Here is a 22170-nt window from a genome sequence, read left to right as displayed (position 1 = left end):
TCTCATTTAAGATTAACCTTTATTTTCTTAATTGGTGTCAGAGCTAGACTTCTTGTTTAAGACTTAATCGTCCAAGAGGAAATGGTTATTCCATCAAGCTCATCTCACACTGAAAGTTTTGCAAAAAATAGAGCTCCATCTTTTATGGGAACCGACTATCCCTATTAGAAAACTAAAATGACTTGGTATTTACAATCAACCAATTTAGACGTATGGGACATCATTGAAGATGACCCAACTTTTCCTACAAAACTAGTTGATGGAGTCATGGTTCCAAAACCCAAGCAAGAATGGAATGAGTTTGATAGAAGAAATTTTCAATTAAATGCTAAGGTCGTTTTCACTTTGCAATGTGCTATGGATAGAAATGAATATAATAGAATATGTCAATGCAAATCGGTTAAAGAAATTTGGAGATTACTTAAAATAACTCATGAATGAACAAATCAAGTGGAAGAGTCAAAAATCAATTTACTTGTTCATAACTATGAATTGTTTTTTTATGAAAGAAAATAAGACTATTGTTGAGATGATCACTAGGTTCACCGACATTGTCAATGGTCTTGAAGTATTGGAAATACCTAAAAGGAATTCAAAAAGGTGATGAAGATCTTGAGGTCACTCCCATCAAAGTGGTATATAAAAGTCACTGCAATTCAAGAAGCAAAAGACTTGACCAAGCTACCTATGGAGAAGCTCATAGGGCTATTAATGACATATGAGATCAATTTGGCACAAAAGTTACAAGAAGGTGAAGACAAAAAGAAAAAGAGCATAGCTCTCAAAGCTATAACTAAGGAAGAAGAAGATGTTGAAGAAGAAAAACCAAGTGAAAAATATGATTGTGAAACCAAGGTTTGGTTAATCTCGGTTTTGATGATAACAAAACAAGGTTTAGAACTAATGATTATATTTCAAATGTGATTAGATAAGACGATTTTCAAAGTGGCAATCACAAAAACAAATCAAGCCAAGGAGAAATCATGAAGAAGAATATCACCTCAAAGATGAGGTTTTTCAAGACCTAAGTTTCATAAGATCTCTTTGTGAGGTTGTTGGTGCACTAGGATTTTCATGTATTACATTCTTTACTTATGCACCAAAATCATCCAAGAGTTATTTTGTTTTAAATATTTAAAAAATTAGATGATTTCATGTTTTCAACTAAAACCTTCTGTCAAATGAACCTTCTGTCAAATGTTTTTCGAACTTGTTTTGAAAGGTTTTAAGTTGAAAAAGTTGGTTGTTGATAAAAAAACGGCTCAACCGATTGAACTGGATGAGGAACCGGTCGACTACCAGCTCAACCAGTCGAGGGGTGCAAAAAACCTTCTCTTTCTTTCAGAATGGTTGTTCAACCGGATGAGGAACCGGTTGACCCACACCTCAATCGGTCGAAGTCCAATGGTTACCTGCCAAACCTTAAATGCTAACGGCTAGTCAATCGGTTGACCCCCAGCTCGACTGGTCGAACCCCCAATGGCTAGTTTGGCTTTTTTCCTCTATAAAAAGGCTCCAAATCTTCATTATTGAAAAACTCAACCTTCCCAAACCTTTCTTGAATATATTTGAGTCTTGGAAGTGTTTTGAGTGCATCATTGTTTTAAAACTTGCATATTTTTAGTGCACCATTCAATCCTAGTTTTCTTGTATCATTTGAGCTTAAAATTTTTGTATTAGGATTTTGTGAGATCAATTATTTGTATATCTTTGAGATGAAGATTCTCAAGTGTGGGGTATCGCTTGAGAGGTTGTTCAAGAGTGTGGTATCTTTTGAGAATTGTAAAGGGTGTTTGGAGCCAAAAGTCCAAGATGGTGGATTGGAACCATAATTCAATTGTATTGTTTGAAGGCTTGGTTTGGAAGCGTTGAATTAGTGGAACCTCAAGCTTGGGATTGAAGCTAAAGGAGAGTGGATGTAGGTCAAGTTGCGCCGAACCACTATAAAATCTTATGTTTGCATTCTCTCTTCCCTATTCTTTTAACTTATATGCAAATTGTCTTTATATTGTTTTATTATATACTTTCATACAATTGTATTTTATTTTCATATATTTTAAATTTACAAAAAAAAAAAAAAAACCATAACCCTTTTCACCCCCTCCCCCCCTCCCTCTCTCCCTCCTCATCTGGGGTGGTTACCATAGGTTGGATTAGTCTAATTTTTCTAACAATTGATATAAGAGCTAGGTCTCTTGTTTAAGACTTAATAGTATAAAAGGACATGGTTATTCCATCAAGCTCATCTCAAATTGAAAGTTTTGCAAAAAAATAGAGCTCCATTTTTTACGAGAACCAACTATCCCTATTGGAAAACTAAAATGACTTGGTATTTACAATCAACCGATTTAGACATATGACACGTCATTGAAGATGACCTAACTTTTCCTACAAAACTAGTTGATGGAGTCATGGTTCTAAAACCCAAGCAAGAATGGAATGAGCTTGATAGAAGAAATTTTCAATTAAATGGTAAGGCCATTTTCACTTTGTAATGTGTTATGGATAGAAATGAATATAATAGAATATGTCAATGCAAATCGACTAAAGAAATTTGGAGATTGCTTGAAATAACTCATGAAGGAACAAATCAAGTGAAAGAGTCAAAAATCAATTTAATTGTTCATAGTTATGAATTATTTTCTATAAAGGATTTTGAATCTATTGTAGAAATGTTTTCCAGGTTCATGGTGATGGTGAATGAACTTGAAAGCTTAGGAAAGACCTACACCAAAGTAGAGAAAATCATGAAGATCTTAAGGTCTTTACCAAAGAAATGGAAAACAAAAGTGGCGGCTATTCAAGAAGCAAAGGATCTTACCAAGCTTTCACTTGAAGAACTTATTGGGTCACTGATTACTACTCAAAAAGTGCTATTTCATAGCTTGTAATTAACTCTTTTAAACACTTTTGAGTAGTAGTTATCACCTTTTAACCCAATTAACATATTAAGGACCCTTGCAATCAATTCTAATCAAATTGTGTTAAGTTTTGGTATTTTGATAGCTTTTTTATCACCAAAGCAATCCGAGATTGAGGAGAGTTCTTTGGAATCCATGGCAAAGCAATGGAAAGCTCAGAAACATGAAGAACCAAAGCTTTGAAGTCCTTTGCTATAAACAAATCCGGAATGCAAGGAGCAAAGATGTCCAGACAGGGCGTTCGGACACACCATCGGATGACGGCGGAACATGGTCTGTGGCAGGCTGTCCGAATGACGAAGCAAGGCTTGCTCACTTTAAGTCCATGATTCGGACAACATATCCGGATAGGATATGCTATCGTCCGGGTGTGATGTTCACGAGTGCCGTGTGCTTCTCCCTGAGGGAGTCCGGATAGGGGAGCGCACCACATGTCCTCTTGGGGAATCCGGATGGAGTTGATCCGGATAGCCTTGAGCTCCGTGTCATCCGGGAGAGGGGTCCCTACATCTTGCACGCAGACGGTCCCCCTTGCGACATAGCTCCTTCCACCCGGGGGAATCCGGATGGAGTTGATCCGGATAGCCTGGCGGCGCAGGATATCTCACAGCCGGATAGGAAAGGAGGACGTTTCAACTTCTCCGGATAGACATGTCCGGATCCTTTGATCGGATATTTCACATCCGGAGTCTGACGCCGGATAGGAGAGAAGGACGTTTCAATTTCTCCGGTTAGACATATCCGGATCCTCTGATAGCGCTTACTCGGAGAGTTTTTCTCTCAGTATACAGTGTCGCGGAGTTCTCCTGAAGCTTCCTGATATTTCCAACCGACATCTTGAGATATTTTGCTTTAGATATTTGTTGTCTAAATCCCCAAAGTCTCCTTGTAACCCACCTATCATAGGATTCCTTAGTCTTTAAGTAAGAACAAAAGGGTGAAATAACCTCATATATATAGTTTGTAATTTTCTTTAGAATGAGATATCTATGGAATCGACGAATAAAGCACTTGCTCTGTTTTTCCTTCATATTTTTGTTTTCTCGTTAGTTTTCTTTCTAGTCAATCAAACTCTGAGGATTTTTCCTTAGAGGATGAGAGGCTAGGCTCTTCGTCTCTTGGAGTGAAGAAAGCCGGGTAAGTTTCCTCATGCATAAATTGGAAATTTTGTTGTTTTAGTTTTTAATGAAAAGAAAGTGTGACCCGTTAATGGTTTTTATCTTTTTAATTAACTTAAAACGCCTCTAAATCACCTGGGCCAACACTTGATAAGGCAAGTGATCTCCGTTCATTAAGATGCACTTGTTTATCTCTTGCGAGCCTTTGGGAGGTGGTTTAGAGGTAGGATTTTCTAGAATAGCTAACACTTGGTAAGATTTTGGATTCTAAGGAGACATCCATTAGTTATCTCTTGCGAGCTTGAGAAGGGAAGTCCAAAGTTAAAGATCACCTTGAATGGCAAATGCTAGGTGAGAGGCACGAGCCATTGCAAGGTGCATCAGTGAGAGGGATTTAGTGTTTGAACCCATTAATGGGAAGCATCTGTACCACACCGGTTAGAGAATTAACTATATGTTAATTCTCTAATACGAGGAAAAAAAACAAGTGACCGGAATTCTCCTTTTTGTATGAGGAACCTGAACCTAGTGATCTAAACTCCAAGAAACACTTTTCTTTGTAAGTAAAATCAGTTACTATTTTTGGTTAGTTTAAAACCAAACCTTTTTCATTCAAACATCTTTATGTTTTCTTTTAAAGCTAACCTTGAAATGAAAAGACACCAATTCAACTTTGAATTAATATCAATTGTAGAGTGAAAACCCATCCCAGTGAACGACCCTAGAGCCACTATGCTATGCTAGCTAAGGCTATCCTAGTACATGGTGTAATAGGTTATAAATTTTGTTGATTACTCCCTGAGGACCACAATCAAGGGACACCAGCTGGACACGAATCAAATGGCACCACTGTCAGGGACCATTGAGAGGACATGAATCAGTTGAGACACCAATTTTGAACGAATCAGTCACTCATGACTTATGAGATAAATTTGAACAATCATCAAAGAGTTGAAGAAAATAAGAAAAGTATAGTTTTTATGGCTTTAACAAATGATGATGAAGAGGAAGAGAGTGAAAGTGAAAGTAATGAAGACTCCATCCATGGAAGAAGAATGCACAAATGAGAATGCCAACATGTGCTTTATGGCTTTGGAAGAACATCAAGATGAGGTAAACTCCAACTCTAACCATAATGAGTTTCAAGATGTACTTCAAGAATTATATTTTGATCTTGAAAAACTTGATTCAAAAATTTCTATCTCAACAAAAATATTTTTTGTCCTCAAAATGAGCTCAATGAGTTTAAGGAAAAATTTGAAAATATTGAGAAGACAAAAATCTCTTTTAAAAATAAAAATGAGGAATTGAAAAAGAAAAATGAATGGCAAGTCAAAAGTGCATTTTTGATCAAAAGGGGCTAGACTACAAGCCTTTCAAAAATCAAAAATATTTTAAAAATTATTTTATAAAGGAAGTCTCTAGTTTTTCACCTTCAACTATTTGCAGTCTTTGTGGAAGAGGAAGTCACATTAGTGATTTTTGTCCCTTAAGAAAATCTCCTCATGTTCTTCAAAACTCTAAATTATTTTGGATTTCAAAGGAAAGAAAGACTAACCCTTTAGGACCTAAAAATATATGGGTACCAAAGGTTACTTAATTTATTTTGTAGGGATCCATAAAAGAAAGAGGATATGCTTACCTTGGAAAGAATGCATTGATAATGGTATCCCTTCTAAAACTTAATTTGCAATATCATTTTATCATTTTGCAAACACTTGGTATAATTCTTGTTAATAATATAACATTTGGTATCACATGCTTGAATGATCATATTTGTTAAACCAAGGTTTGGATTAAAAATAAGATTTTTTAATATACACCTAGGTAAAATTGAATGATCATATGCTTGTATGCTCTAATAGTGTTATTCAATGCATTACAAAATTTATTTTGGGAATGCCTCTGATAAGTTCATTTTTGTTGAGTTGGGAAATGAGGTCCATGTTAGCATGTCCTAACCTCCCATGCCACAACCAACTTTGATTAATCATGTTTGAAAAACATCTATCATGACCATCATATTTTGAAATATTTATAGCATAAACATTATCACATCTATGACCCATGAAGATGATTTTATCATTTTGAATATCCTTGATGATGCAATGAGATGCTTCAAAAATCACTTTAAAACCTTTGTCACAAAGTTGACTAATGTTTAAAAGATTATGTTTTAAACCATCTACTAATAAAACACTTTCAATAAGAGAGGTTGTGTCATTACCAATGTTGCCTTGACCAATGATTCTTCCTTTTGCATTGTCTCCAAAAGTAACATATCCTCCATTTTTCTTTATAAGGAAAGCAAACTTGACTTTATCTCCGGTCATGTGTCTTGAGCATCTACTATCCAATAAACACTTATCCTTCTTTGAATCTTACAATATAAAACTCAAATTGATTTAGGTATCCATATCCTTTTGGGTCCTTGAGGGTTAGTGACCTTGGATTTTTCAATCCAAACTTTTTTAGCTTTTGCATTTGAATTCTTTTAAGAACCATTTCTTAAAGGACATATACTACTAATGTGTCCTCCTCTTCCACAAAAGTTGCAAGTAGTGGAAGGACTTGCACTTGTGGATTCTTTTACAAAATAGTTTTTAAAACACTTTTAATTTTTTGAAGATTTGAATCCCAGCCATTGTTTGTCAAAAACACATTATTGGCTAGCTAGAATCATTTCAAAGATTTTTGTCCACAATAAAATATTGAAAGAAAGGAGGTCAACCATTCATTTTTCTTTCTCAAAATCTCATTTTCTTTTTTCAAGATGAGTTTTAGAAATTTCAACAATTGAAATTTTTTTGTTTACTTTTTCAAGTTGTTGAATTTTCTTTTTAAGAGAAATATTTTTCAAACTAAGTTTTTCAAAATCCTCATACAATTCTTCAAAAACATCATGCATATCTTCATCACTAAAGTTAGAGTTTACCTTATCAAGTTCATCTATTGCCATGAAGCACATGTTTGCCACTTCTTTCTCTTTTTCTTCTTCAGTTGTGAAGCTTGTCAAGTAGAAAAGCAAATCAAAAACTCTTTCAAAAACGAAAATTTCATTTCCATGTTAAGACCTCTTGAGTTGTTGCATATGGATTTATTTGGTCCTTTTGGGACACCAAGTCTTTGAGGAAAATCTTATGCATATGTTATTGTGGATGACTTCTCTAGATACACATGGGTCTTGTTTTTAAGTCAAAAGAATAAAACCTTTTATGAGTTTTCAAAGTTTTGTAATAAGATTCAAAATGAAAAAGGTTTTACAATTACTTGTATAAGAAGTGATCATGGGAGAGAATTTGAAAATATTGATTTTGAAGAATATTGAAATGAATATAGAATTAACCACATTTTTTTTGCTCCTAGAACTCCTCAACAAAATGGGGTAGTTGAAAGGAAAAATAGAAATCTTCAAGAAATGGCTAGAACCATGCTAAATGAAAACAATTTACCAAAATATTTTTGGGTCGAAGCGGTTAACACTTCTTGTTATGTTTTCAATAAAATATTATTGAGACCCATTCTTAAGAAAACTCCCTATGAGCTTTGAAAAAACAAGAAACCCAAGATTAACTATTTCAAAGTCTTTGGGTGCAAATGTTTTGTATTAAACACCAAAGACAATCTTGGAAAATTTGATGCAAAATTGGATGTTGGAATTTTTCTTAGTTACTCAACTTCAAGTAAAGCTTTTAGAGTTATTAACAAAAGAACCATGGTTGTAGAGGAGTCCATCCATGTTATTTTTTATGAATCTAACAATTCTTTCTAAGAAAGAGAGAGTTTTGATAATGATTTAGGTTTGGAGACCTCCTCCATGGGAAAATTGCAAATTGAAGATAGAAGGTAATAAGAAGAAATTGGAGAGGATCCCAAGAAAGAAGAATCACCATTGGCACTACCCCCTCTCCAACAAGTGCAAGGTGAATCAAGCCAAGACCTTCCTCAAGATTGGAAGTTTATCATCAACCACCCACAAGATCAAATTATAAGTCATCCATCTAGTGGGATAAACACTAGATCATCTCTTAAAAATATTTGCAATAATCTTGCTTTTATCTCTCAAATTGAGCCTAAAAATAAATGATCCTTTAGTTGATGAAAATTGGATGATTGCTATGCAAAATGAGTTAAATCAATTTAAAATAAGTGAAGTATGAGAATTAGTACCAAGACCTTCAAATGAAATTATTATTAAAACTAGATGGGTCTTTAGAAATAAAATGGATGAAAATGACATAATTATTAGAAATAAAGCAAGATTGGTAGCCCAAGGTTTTAATCAAGAAGAATTGATAGATTATGAAGAAACCTTTGCCCCCGTATCTAGGTTGGAAGCCATTAGGATGCTACTTGTCTTTGCATGTTTTAAATACTTTGTTTTATATCAAATGGGTGTGAAAAATGCTTTTTTAAATGGCTTTATAAATGAATAAGTATATTGAACAACCACCCGGTTTTCAAATTTTAACTTTTCTAACCATGTTTTTAAACTTAAAAATGCACTTTATGGATTGAAACAAGTACCTAAAGCATGATATGAAAGATTGAGTAAATTTATTTTGAAAAAGGGTTTTTAAAATGGGAAAAATCGACACAACTTTTTTCATAAAGATCAAAGAAAATGATATGCTCTTAGTTCAAATATATGTTGATGATATCATTTTTTGTGCTACTAATGTTTATCTTTGTGAAGAATTTTCTAAGTGCATGCATAGTGAGTTTGAAATGAGCATGATAGGAGAACTCAACTTCTTCCTTGGACTTCAAATCAAGCAACTAAAGGAAGGAACCTTCACTAATCAAGCAAAGTATATAAGAGATCTTCTCAAAAGGTTCAACATGGAAGAAACCAAAACAATGAAGACTCCAATGAGCTCATCCATCAAGCTTGATAAAGATGAGAAAGGTAAATCTATGTATAGAGGCATGATAGGTTCTTTACTATATTTGACAGCTAGTAGACCCGACATTATGTATAGTGTATGCTTGTGTGCTAGATTTCAATATTGTCCTAAAGAATCTCACTTAAGTGCCGTGAAATGAATTCTTATATATTTGAAAGGGACAATGGACATAAACTTATGGTATCCTAAGAGTGATAACTTTGAATTAATTGGATTTTCGGATGCCAATTTTACCGATTGTAGGGTTGAAAGAAAAAGCACTAGTGACACTTGTCATTTCCTAGGACATTCACTTATTTCATGACATAGTAAGAAGCAAAATTCAATAGTTTGTCAATGGCAGAAGCCGAATACATAGCAGTCGGTTTATGTTGTGTACAAATTCTTTGGATGAAACAAACACTTAGTGATTTTGATTTATCTTTTGAACATGTTCCTATTAAATGTGATAATACTAGTGCCATAAATGTATCAAAAAATCTCTTGCAACACTCTAGGACTAAGCATATAGAGATTAAACATCATTTTCTTAGAGACCATGCACAAAAGGTGACATAACACTTGAATTTGTAAGCACAAAAAATCAACTTACCAATATATTTACAAAACCTCTTAAGTAAAGAACAATTTGTTGATATTAGAAGACAACTAAGGGTGATTTCTTTATGATCTAATGATTGCTTAATGAATTCTTGATAAATATACCTTCTGATTGCATGAATTTCATGTCAGACGCATCATATAGACATACACTTAAATAAATGGTCAAATTTTGACCAAAAATCAAAATTCCTTTGGCATTGGACATAAACAATTGGGGATTTCAACTAAAAATGACAGGTGGATCAGAAAACGAGAAAATGCACAAAAGATGAAAAGTCAAACCCGTTGACCAGGCGATCAATTGGACCAGGACCGGTCAGCCGGTTCGTCGGCACTAGGGATTTAAAAAGACTCTCGCACGTCATTTTCTCCACTATTCTCCTCAATTTCTTCACATTTCGACTTCCAGATATCAGTTTAAGCAAGGTTTGGACCAATTGAAAGCTTTGAATTGGATTTTTTGGAAGATTGAAGGCTAGGGTTTTGGTTTTGGATTGCACTTTCTTCCTCCCACACGCCACAACCAAGGTTTTCTTCTTTCCCGTGCACCTAGGGTTTTAGTTGTGAGTGATTCTCTCTCTACTCGCCTCGTATCTTTTATTTCTGTCTTTTTCATGGCTCTTAGGAGAGAGTCGGTTGCCTCTAAGGCACAGGGCAAACTTCCAATTGAGTTGTCTCAGCCCTTTTAGTCGGAGGCTCGCCGAAAGGCGAGGTTTGACACCGCTTATTTAGCTCCGTGGAGGACTACCAACGATATAAGCAAAATTTTGCTTAGAGGAAAGTAGTTCCAGGGAGAAATATCAAATTCTCCCAATTTTAGCATTTCGGATTTGAGGGATTGTTCAGTAGGATGGGTTGGCTACCCATGGTGACGGTTTTGAAGCCGATTTTTCCGACATTGGTGCGAGCGTTCTATTCGAGGACGACATATGGCATTGGTGGCCCGATTATTTCCATCATTAGAGGGGTCGAGATCCGGTTGGACCCGGAGAACATCTACCGCATTTTCAATATTGCTCCAATTGGACTCAGGGTGTACGAGTCCAAGATTTGACCCACTATGATGGGTTTCGAGCCTAGAAAGGCCATTAAGAGGATGTGCGAACTTGCAGACGCCCCGGGGATGGGCAAACCATCGGCCCACAGTTTGACCGTAATTAGCAGAGTACTACACCACATGATTTGCTCTATCCTACTACCACGAGGCGGACACCGAGACGAGGTCTCCTATTATGAGGCATTCATCGTGGACTTTAATTTGATGGGGAGACGGATTCACTTGGGGTATTTGATGATGATGCACATGATCTCATGTTGTGAGAGCATGACCTGCGTACTCACCTATGACTGCTTTTTCACTAGAGTGTTCAAGGATGTCGGGGTTGATTTGAGCAAAAAGACAAATTTTGAGGTCCCCGACATTTATGATACATATGGTGAACAGTCTTTGGGGTGAATGAAATTTGAGAAGGCCCCCGATGGTTCTTGGATTAGGAGAGTAGAGAGACCACCAGCATAGGCCCGGGGACAGGGACAGGTGTATCCCGAAGTAGAGGAGGAGGCCAAGATACAAGAGATGGAAAATGGAGTAGACCCTTAGAGAGGCTTTCAGTAGAGAGAACCCGAGCTTGACATTCTTTCACTCCAGTCAGAGGGTATTCAGTTTAAGGCCACATTTTCTGAGTCGATGATGTCTGAGATGAGGATGTTTAAGCCGACTTACACAACAGGACCATCTTCTCAGCCATCATTCACCGAGCCTCCTCACACAGAGATTCCACCTCATCAGGCACCTCATGCTCCTGATCATGCACTTTGGATGGATCTATCTACTCAGATTAGCTTTCTCGGCACTCACATGGAGGAGCTTGTAGTAGTCAGTGATACTCGATTCTACTCTATGGAAGATTGCATGAATCGGTATCAGACTGACTTCACCTCTCAGTTTGAGTATTTGCAATAGGGATTTGAGCGTATGAAGGCTAGCATGGATCAACATCATGCTGCGTTTGAGCATCTCTAGTAGAGGATTGAGCGCAATGAGGGTCGCCAGGAGAGTCAGCATGAGGAGATGATGGCTTACCTACGCTCCGTATTTCCACCTCCACCTCTTTAGCCTTGATTTCATAGAGACCACATTTGTTTCTTTTTTATGTTGCTAAAAGTGGGAGAGATATTTAGACTCTAGGAGACTTACATGTATATCATTGTCATATCTTTTGTTTGGATCATATATATGATAGGCTTATATGTTTCGTGTACATTTGACTTATATATGATATGCTATATGTTTCATGACTTACACTGTTTCCTATTGAAATTTTGCATGTCTTAATTATCTTTGTTTTAACTTCATAAATTTTGATTAATTGATCCATGATTAGTTTGAGGGGGAGATTTTTCTTCTCCTAAATAACCAAGTTTTTTATCATAAAAAATGGGGAAATTGTTAGCCCAAGGGTTCTCATAATTAGGTTTTGATGATAACAAACCATGATAAAGTTACTAATTGGTTTGAATTGTAAAGAATCTCAGGTATTAATTTGGAAATTCATCAAATGACCTAATGGATACAAGATCAAGACATTTGGAATACCTTTAATAATAGAAAACAAATGTAAGATGAATGCATGAGTGCACTTAGGTTTTATATATCATTTCATGCATATTTGAAAATCTCGGTTTATTTTTTAAAGTTACAATTTCATTAAAAACCAAGTTTTATCAAATGTATCTTAGGCAAAACGTTTCAAAATTGACATATTAATTTACCTAAAGACCTTGTCTAAGTGCTAGAAAAGAAAAGAATATAAAAATATAGGTTTTCGAGATCAAAAGGTTGAACTGGTCGAGGCTTTGGCCAACCGACTCAACCGGTCAGGAAATCGGTCGACCGGTTCCCCTTACCCGATCGAGGTCCGATCGAGGAGTGTTAAAAACACTATCTATCATCCAGTAGACTTTCCTTCCCGGTCGACCTCTGGTCGAGGTTCAATCGAGGTCTGGTTGAAGTAACGATAACCTGCCAAAGTATTAAATGTTCCAACGGCTAGTGAACCGGTCGACCCCCAACTCGATCGATTGAGGCTGCTTTATATTTTTTTTTAACTCCCGAGGTTAGAAAACATAAATTTTTGGAATGAAATATATATAAAATATTTTATAATTCTTTTTCGGGTGGATCCAACTTCAATAAAAAAAGGTGTCTTGATTAGATTCCTCTAATGTACAAAGGACAAGTAATCCCTATAAAAATTAATATAAGGATAAAAAGTAAAAAAAGAAAAAAGAAAAAAGATATCTTATAATAGCAACTTTGTAACAACCTAACAAAGGTATATCCTGTCTTGCTTACATAATTATATAGTTTTTTTTTTAGATAATATTAATAAAATATTAAAAGCATGAGAGAGATTATAATTAAGATTTATTTAAATATGAAAAAAAAAATGTGAAGCTGGATGAAAGAAGTGGTATGTTAGATATTAATTTAATAAAATATTTTACAATTTTATTTAATTTTTAATTTTTAGTTGTTTAATGTAAAAATGAACAAGAAGAAATTTGTATGTCCAGGTGGTGAAAGTGGGAAAAAAGAGAGGTGGTATGGAATGTGAGATAGTAAAGCAAGGTGGTATTCAACTTTAAGATATGTTTAAAGATAGTGGGCGTTTAGTAAATCAATTTAATACCTTAAAGTAATTTAATAATTTAATTTAAGTTATTAAATAAATTAAGTATATTTGGTTAATTAGTTTAATGATATGACTTAAAATAATTTGAAATAATAAGTAAGAACAAATAATTTATTTTTAAGTTAATATTTTTATTTTATCCTTTTACCTCTATTTGCCCTAATTACTTTCATAATCTTCTTTGTTATTTCGCAACTTCCATTATTGCTTGACCTTCATTTCCCTAGTTATAATCTATTAGGATCAATATGTTAATTTGATAATTTAAAATTAGTCTTAAGTTAATTTTATCAAATAACTTTAATACTTAAAATAAAAAATAAGTAATAAGTTTTAAGCCAGTGACTTAAGTATAATTTAACTTTAAATCAACTTAAATTATTAAGTAATAAATATTAAGTTTTACCAAATGATTTTCCGAAATCTAATTTTATTCCATTTATAATTATATACCAAGTGGAATAATTTCAGAAAAGGAAATAAAATCTTAGAGAATTTATATTTATATATTATCCATTGAAATTACTTTACATATCCCCTTAAATTATGATTCTTTTTTTTAAAAAAAAACATTGAAATGCTCTTGCAAATCAATATCTCATCTTACTCTTCTTTTTCCTTCACTTTTTACTTTCTAATGTCTTAATATCATTAACAAAGTAAAAAAATATATATTTTTAAAAATTATTTAAACTTAAAAATCTTTAGTAAATTAAAAACCATAATTTTATCGAAAACTTTCAATATATTTAAAATAAAAAAGACTTCTAAAACGAATTTTAAATTTAAGATTTCACTTAAAAATTTCATAAAAATTAATATTTTTTAAGTTACTTTAATAAAAAGTATTCATAAAAAATTATATAAATAAAAAATATTAAATATACCCTACTCGGATAGAAAAAAATTCAAAAATATTGAAATTAGTTTTAGAGTCTATTTGACAATAATTTTAAGAAGTGTTTTTTAGTTAAAAATTGTTTTTTTTTTTAAAAAAAAGTAGATGCCTGATAAATTTTATGAAATACTTTTAAAAATTTAAATAATAATTAAAAATTACTTGTAATATTTTTAGGAGAAATATTAATAGATAATTTTTTTTTAAAATACTTTAAATAAAAATACCGTCAAATGCACTTTTAAATTTATTTTAAATATTTTATTTTTAATAAAGAAGTTGTCAGAGTCAAGATTTTTGTCATGAAGTGTTATTTTCAAAAAAAGAAATTAGAGAAGAAGATGGAAAAAAATATGAAAAATAAAAATAACATTTTAGGTATATTAAAACTAATTCGATGAACATATTAAAAATAATTATGTTTTGAGTGGGCATAATAAAGTTTCAGAGCAAGGAGTTAGCAATCTTAGTAGGGTAGAAGACAAAAATACCCTTTCTATGTTTTTTTTTCCATATTTTTCTATTTTCTCTTCAAAATCTACTTTTTTTTTTATTTATAAATGTTATTGTTAGAAGACAAAAATACCCTTTTTATTTTATTTTTTCCTTTTTTTCTATAAGTGTAAAAAATAATTAAAACAGGGTTTTTTCTGTAAATAAAATCATTATTTTTTGTAAGTATAGGATCATATATATATTTTTTAATATAAGTGTCAATTAGATATTTTTGAGGGATTATTTCGTCCGTTTGATAAATATATTTTTTTATTCTGGTTTTGGGTTTATGAAGGCCTTTGGTCGAACCTAGGGTTTTTGAAGGATGGAAAAATTATTAAATAAAAATGGTGGAAAGAAAGTAAAGAAGAGAGAGAATGAGAAAATAAGAGGGAAGCAAACACAGAGAGAATCCAAAATATATTTTTTTTTTTTTTTTTTCTCGTCGAATTTTCTCATTCTCTGTCTAGCTTCTCTTCTTCTTGATCGTATCTGAGAGATAGCCGAAGCCGCAACCCCGCCGCCAAACTGAGTGAGGGTGAGTACATATCTTAGTCGATCGCCGCTCGCCAAGATCAACCAGTCGGTGCCGAAGGTGCTGTTTATTCCCATCCTCGCTGCTACGGTTTACTGGAAGCGCCTTGCAGCTGAGGTGATTTTTGTTTTCTGATTTTTTATCTTTGTTCTTTGTCTTTTGTTTTGGCTGTTAATTCTAGTGGGAAAGGGTAATCTATAATAAAACAAAATTCTATGTTTCTTCAAACAGGTTGAGGAAAGGAAATGGCGGCTGCCTGTGAAATTACAGCAACCGAGTTTTTGTGGGTATGTTCCACGGCTAAACTCTGTGCTTGTGCGTAATTTACATGCTTTGTTGGGAGGTATTCTAAAATGGGTTTCTATTTGGATATTTTCAGGGTACCCGAAGGCAAAATCTGCTTTTGCAGAGGCACTCCCATGCGCAGAAAAGTCGTTTGCTTTGGGGTACATTCCATGTGCGAAAACCAAAACTGGGTCTATCTAATAGAGGTACTTCACTGAGGTGCCGCGCCCAAGCAAAGCCCAGAGCTGTGGTTTCTGGTGGTGTTACCAGTCCGCTGGATGAAAAATCAAACCTTGTTCAAAAGCCCACTGCAGAGGTTATACATTTTTTTCGTATTCCATTGATCCAGAAGAGTGCGACGGCTGAACTTCTCAAGTCGGTTCAAACGAAAATCTCGAACCAGATTGTTGATTTGAAGACTGAGCAGTGTTTTAATATTGGGCTTGAGGGAGGGCTGTCAGGTCAAAAGCTTTTAGTTCTCAAGTGGCTTCTTCAAGAAACTTATGAGCCTGAAAATTTGGGGACAGAGAGCTTTCTTGATCAGGAGAGGCGAGATGGGATCAATACGGTGATAATTGAGGTTGGACCGAGGTTGTCTTTTACTACTGCATGGTCTGCTAATGCTGTGTCAATTTGCCGAGCGTGTGGGTTGACAGAGGTGACCAGAATGGAACGATCAAGGAGGTACTTGTTATATGTCAAGGCTGGTAGTGCATTGCAAGATCATCAGATTAATGAGTTTGCTGCTATGGTCCATGATCGGATGACCGAGTGTGTTTACACCCAGAAGCTCACATCTTTCGAGACTAGTGTTGTTCCAGAGGAAGTTCGGTATGTACCTGTGATGGAGAGGGGGCGGAAGGCATTGGAGGATATTAATGAGGAAATGGGTTTAGCATTTGATGAGCAAGATTTACAGTATTACACTAGGCTGTTCAGGGAAGACATCAAGCGGGATCCTACAACGGTGGAATTGTTTGATATCGCACAATCTAACAGTGAGCATAGTAGGCACTGGTTTTTTACTGGGAAAATTGTTATTGATGGGCAACGAATGAGTCGGTCTCTCATGCAGATTGTGAAGAGCACTTTACAGGCAAATCCAAATAACTCTGTCATTGGTTTCAAGGACAACTCTAGTGCAATCAAGGGCTTTCTTGTGAAACAATTGCGACCAGTTCAGCCGGGTTTAACATGTCCCTTAGACACAAGTATTCGTGATCTTGATATTTTATTTACCGCTGAGACCCATAATTTCCCATGTGCAGTGGCGCCTTACCCTGGTGCAGAGACTGGTGCAGGGGGCCGCATTAGGGACACCCATGCAACAGGAAGGGGGTCTTTTGTTGTTGCTGCTACAGCTGGTTATTGTGTTGGGAATCTTAATATTGAAGGGTCTTATGCTCCATGGGAAGATCCATCATTTACATACCCATCCAACTTGGCTTCACCTCTTCAAATCCTCATTGATGCTAGCAATGGCGCGTCTGACTATGGGAACAAATTTGGAGAGCCCTTGATTCAGGGCTATACCAGAACTTTTGGAATGAGACTTCCAAGTGGGGAAAGACGGGAATGGTTAAAGCCAATCATGTTCAGTGCAGGGATTGGGCAGATTGATCACATCCACATAACAAAAGGAGAGCCTGATATTGGAATGTTAGTAGTTAAGATTGGAGGCCCAGCATATCGCATAGGAATGGGAGGTGGAGCTGCATCTAGTATGGTTAGTGGTCAGAATGATGCTGAGCTTGATTTTAATGCAGTACAGCGTGGAGATGCAGAGATGGCACAGAAATTGTACCGTGTTGTCCGAGCTTGCATTGAAATGAGGGAAGATAACCCAATAATCAGCATACATGACCAGGGTGCTGGTGGGAATTGTAACGTCGTTAAGGAAATAATATACCCAAAGGGTGCTCAGATTGATATTCGGTCAATTGTAGTTGGTGACCACACAATGTCTGTGTTGGAGATATGGGGTGCAGAATATCAGGAGCAAGATGCAATCTTAGTGAAGCCTGAAAGCCGCAGCCTATTGCAATCAATCTGTGAAAGAGAAAGGGTCTCTATGGCTGTTATTGGAACAATAAATGGTGAGGGACGAATTGTTTTAGTTGATAGCAAGGCTATTCAAAGATGTCATTCGAGTGGACTTCCTCCACCTCCTCCTGCTGTGGATCTTGAGCTCGAGAAAGTACTTGGGGACATGCCTAAAAAAGTCTTTGAATTTAAGCGGATTGATCATGAACGAGAACCACTTGATATTGCACCTGGGATCACTGTAATGGAATCTCTGAAGAGGGTACTGAGACTTCCATCAGTCTGTTCAAAACGCTTCTTGACAACAAAAGTTGATCGGTGTGTAACAGGTCTTGTGGCACAGCAGCAAACTGTTGGTCCCTTGCAAATCACCCTTTCTGATGTTGCAGTCATCTCTCAGACTTACACTGACATGACTGGAGGTGCATGTGCGATTGGGGAACAGCCAATCAAGGGTCTGTTGGATCCAAAAGCAATGGCAAGACTGGCTGTTGGAGAAGCATTGACAAATCTTGTTTGGGCAAAGGTAACTGCTCTATCTGATGTTAAGTCAAGTGCGAACTGGATGTATGCTGCCAAACTTGAAGGCGAAGGAGCAGCCATGTACGATGCTGCTATGGCTCTTTCGGAAGCAATGATTGAGCTTGGTATTGCTATTGATGGAGGGAAGGACAGTCTTTCCATGGCAGCCCATGCATCAGGTGAGGTTGTCAAGGCTCCTGGAAATCTTGTAATCAGTGTTTATGTCACATGTCCTGATATAACCAAAACAGTGACCCCGGATTTGAAGCTTGAAGATGAGGGAATTCTGCTTCACATTGATTTGTCAAAGGGAAAGCGGCGGTTAGGTGGTTCTGCTCTAGCTCAGGTTTTTGATCAAGTAGGAGATGAGTCTCCTGATCTTGATGATGTTCCTTACCTTAAAAGGGCTTTTGAGGGAGTTCAGGAGCTCCTTGCTGATGGGTCGATCTCTGCTGGTCACGATATCAGTGATGGTGGACTGATTGTATGTGTGCTGGAGATGGCATTTGCTGGGAATTGTGGTATTGCCTTGGATTTGACTTCACATGGGAATAGCCTCTTTGAAACACTATTTGCAGAAGAACTTGGCCTTGTTCTAGAGGTTAGCAGGACAAACTTGGACATGATAATGGGAAAGCTTCATGGCGTTGGTGTTTCAGCTGAGATCATTGGACAAGTAACTGCGACTCCCATGATAGAATTAAAGGTTGATGATGTTACTCATTTAAATGAGGACACTTCTTATCTTAGGGACATGTGGGAGGAAACCAGTTTTCAGCTGGAAAAATTCCAAAGATTGGCTTCTTGTGTGGATTTAGAGAAAGAAGGGTTGAAGAGTAGACATGAACCTTCATGGAAATTGTCCTTCACTCCTGCAATTACAGATAAGAAATATATGACTGCAATTTCAAAACCGAAAGTGGCTGTGATTCGAGAGGAAGGCAGCAATGGGGATAGAGAAATGTCTGCTGCATTTTATGCTGCCGGTTTTGAACCATGGGATGTTACCATGTCAGACCTTCTCAATGGAGTCATCTCTCTGCAGGAGTTCCGTGGGATTGTGTTTGTAGGTGGTTTTAGCTATGCTGATGTACTTGATTCTGCCAAAGGTTGGTCGGCTTCTATACGATTCAATCAACCTCTTCTAAATCAATTTCAAGAGTTTTACAAACGGGAAGACACTTTTAGTCTTGGGGTTTGCAATGGGTGTCAGCTAATGGCCCTGTTGGGGTGGGTCCCTGGGCCCCAAGTTGGGGGTGTTTTTGGCAATGGTGGAGACCCTTCACAACCAAGGTTCATCCACAATGAGTCAGGAAGGTTTGAATGTCGCTTCACAAGTGTGACAATAAAGGACTCTCCTGCTATAATGTTCAAAGGAATGGAGGGCAGCACATTGGGTGTGTGGGCTGCCCATGGTGAGGGAAGAGCTTATTTTCCTGATGGTAGTGTTCTGGATAGTGTGATTGATTCAAATTTGGCCCCAATTAGATATTGTGATGATGATGGGAAGCCAACAGAAGTCTATCCTTTCAATCTGAATGGATCTCCCCTAGGAGTAGCAGCGATTTGTTCTCCGGATGGGAGGCATCTTGCTATGATGCCTCATCCAGAGCGATGCTTCTTGATGTGGCAGTTCCCATGGTATCCGAAGCAGTGGAATGTGGACAAGGCAGGCCCCAGTCCTTGGTTGCGAATGTTCCAAAATGCCAGGGAGTGGTGCTCTTGAGGAGTGTCTGTTCTTTTTCCTTTCATTCTTTTGCGATAGTTTTCTGCTTTGATTGGTGATTAATTTTGCACTTCTCCTGTTTCTGATGTGCAGAAGCTTGATAGCTGGAGAGGTAAGGTCTTTTGTTGTCAGTGAGAAGGCTAGCAGAGCTTTTGGAGGTTAGGGTGCGGATGTTGTCCTTTCCCTTTTAACCTATGAAATTTTGTTTCGTAACTTTATTGGCTGAAAGCACAAATAAAAGTGGAGTGTAAAACGGGTATTGGAATTTTTCTTATGGTGTTGTGGTTTCCCGTCCACTTATAACTAATGATATGTGAGGAACTTCAATTATTTATAATGGGAACAGCATTTTGTTTGAACTTACTTTTTGATAGTTCGATTGCATGAAGTTGTACAATCTGAAGCAACGGGGTACATACTTTTATGTTTAGCGTACATGATAGTGAGCTCTTTACTGATTACATTGATACACAATGAGTGAAAATTTCCATTTCAGCGAATTAGGTGAAAGAATGATCTCTGTTATTCCATGACTGATATTGTCTTATATCTGCCTTTGAAAGGTGCATTGGTTTATTAAGGGAATCCTCTCAACTTTCCATAAAGCATGTTTTCCTGTTTGCTAGATTGCTGGATTTCCTACCTTTTATGTTGAGATATGAGAGTATGCATTTAAAACCTGGCAATATGACTAGTCAATGCTTCATTTTCTTACTCTTAGCTGGTGTCAATAGAAAACTCCGATCATCCCCATCAAGATTTTGCTGATCAGAAATTCTGTATCAAAAACTATGTGGTCACCAAGTAGAATAGATAGAAAATTTTGGGTTGGTCCTTTGTGGAATACAATGACGGATGACTATCTTTTTGATAAGGTTCATCATCTCCAGCGAATTTCCAATACCACAATGGATATTAACCAATGTAAAACTTTGCCTCTTTGCAGCTTTGCAATCCTAAAGAGTGTCAGCTGGCTTATCGGTGAAGACTTAGAGCAATTTTAAAAGAGTACTAAGATTAAATCTTTGCTCATCTATTGTGAAGTTTGATTGCAAATAAGTAAAATAATGGTTCAATTTCCTAGTTCTTTACATTTCTCTAGATTCATCATTCTCAGTTACTGCCTTAATCTTAAATGTGCAATTTTTATTTTCCCTTCCCTGTGAATTGTCAGGTGCCAGAACTTTTATGAGTGTGAAGGGCAAGAAGAAGTTTTCCTCCTGATGTGATGCTATGAGATATTCTAGGTGCTCGATTGCTTCTTGCTGGCCTAAATAAATATGTTCTTTGAGCATACATGATGGTACATTTGAAAGTCAGACGCATGATTGTGAAATTTGTTTGAAGTGAATTGTTGAAATCTACCTCCTTATTTGGTTTTCTGGTGTCTTTAATGGTGTTGGAATAATTTATGAAACAAGGAGAGCCAACTTTACCTATTTTGTTTTTTACTGAAGACAGTTTTGGTAGAGGAAAGCATTGATTCTGTTGGATGTTGGTGATACTGTAATATCGGTATGCTATGTTATTCTGTAATTTGAAGACTATGGTGTATTGACATTATTTGAGTAAACTGCCCTATCGAGTGGAGTGGTGGTGCTGTGCGTGTTTAATACTATGTTACTCTAGTTTGTCATCAACCATAGCCATGAAAAAAAGTGACGACTTGCAACTCCAGTAAAATCTGCAAAGAACAGAGTATTCAATCCTACATGGGGTTTGGTCTTGGTCCACTGGTTGTTGTTCCCACAGTAAGCTAACCACATTGATTCTGATTCTCTTCTTGGCTTCACTTTCTTGGTGCATTTCCTTAATATAGGAGGCAAGGTGGTAGTAGTAGGATTGGTAATAATATTGAACCAATGAGGGGAGGTAGATGTTGGTTTGCTCTGGAATTGAAGTCTTTCCAAATCTCGGTGGAGGCAATCGGTGGGAAGCTACGAGGAATCGTCTTGGTGGGAAGCTACAAGGAATCATCTTGGAGGGGAGCAGGGGTTTTTCCTCTTGGATTTGGTTTGAGGATTTGAGTTTCAGCTGTTTGTTGGAGGGAGTGGAAGCTTGTTGGAGGGAGGAAAGGGTTGGGAGATTTGTAAAATGCTGGGAGGATGAGGGAAGGAAGTTTAGGATGGAAAGGCGTGCAAATGAGGCGGGTAGGTTCATCCTATGTTCCGTTCTTGATCTGGAAGCAAAAAGGTTTTATTTAGTTTTCCTTGAGGAAAAAGGGATACTTGGGGGTTAGGCCACTTTGGCTGAGAAGCTACGTTCTCTTAGTGTTGGTACCCCTGTTGAAGCCAAGGTTGGTTCCAGCTTTGCTTGTGACAGGGTTGTTAAGAGTGGTGGAAGCTAGGTGGAGGATGAGAAAAGGTCATTTGTTGATGTTGCTAAAGCAAGGAGAGGAAGGTTAGGAGATGTGATTTGGCTT

General features: G+C 36.4%; 1 protein-coding gene across 7 annotated transcripts; it reads left to right on the top strand.

Annotated features, from left to right (window-relative positions):
- Positions 1-14838: 14838 nt before the first annotated feature.
- LOC100246154 (probable phosphoribosylformylglycinamidine synthase, chloroplastic/mitochondrial) lies at positions 14839-21321 on the top strand. Of its 7 annotated transcripts, none has more exons than XR_002031465.2 (6): positions 14958-15289; positions 15404-15459; positions 15552-19753; positions 19842-19906; positions 20695-20756; positions 20923-21321. XR_002031465.2 is itself a non-coding variant. In XM_010660235.3 (4 exons), the coding sequence occupies exons 2-3, from the start codon at positions 15418-15420 to the stop codon at positions 19746-19748; spliced, it is 4239 nt and encodes a 1412-aa protein (XP_010658537.1). In that variant the 5' UTR covers positions 14839-15289; positions 15404-15417; the 3' UTR covers positions 19749-19753; positions 19842-20111. The 7 variants fall into 7 exon arrangements, 1 of the variants encoding a protein (XP_010658537.1); XR_009467400.1 differs by having other exon boundaries at positions 19842-19912; XR_009467401.1 differs by having other exon boundaries at positions 19842-19912; positions 20695-20807.
- Positions 21322-22170: the final 849 nt, after the last annotated feature.

The sequence above is a fragment of the Vitis vinifera genome, chromosome 13 (genome assembly GCF_030704535.1).
Source record: "Vitis vinifera cultivar Pinot Noir 40024 chromosome 13, ASM3070453v1".
In the NCBI taxonomy this organism is placed as follows: Eukaryota; Viridiplantae; Streptophyta; class Magnoliopsida; order Vitales; family Vitaceae; genus Vitis; species Vitis vinifera.
Note: the sequence above shows the minus strand (reverse complement) of the source record. Positions and strands in the feature narration are given on the sequence as shown.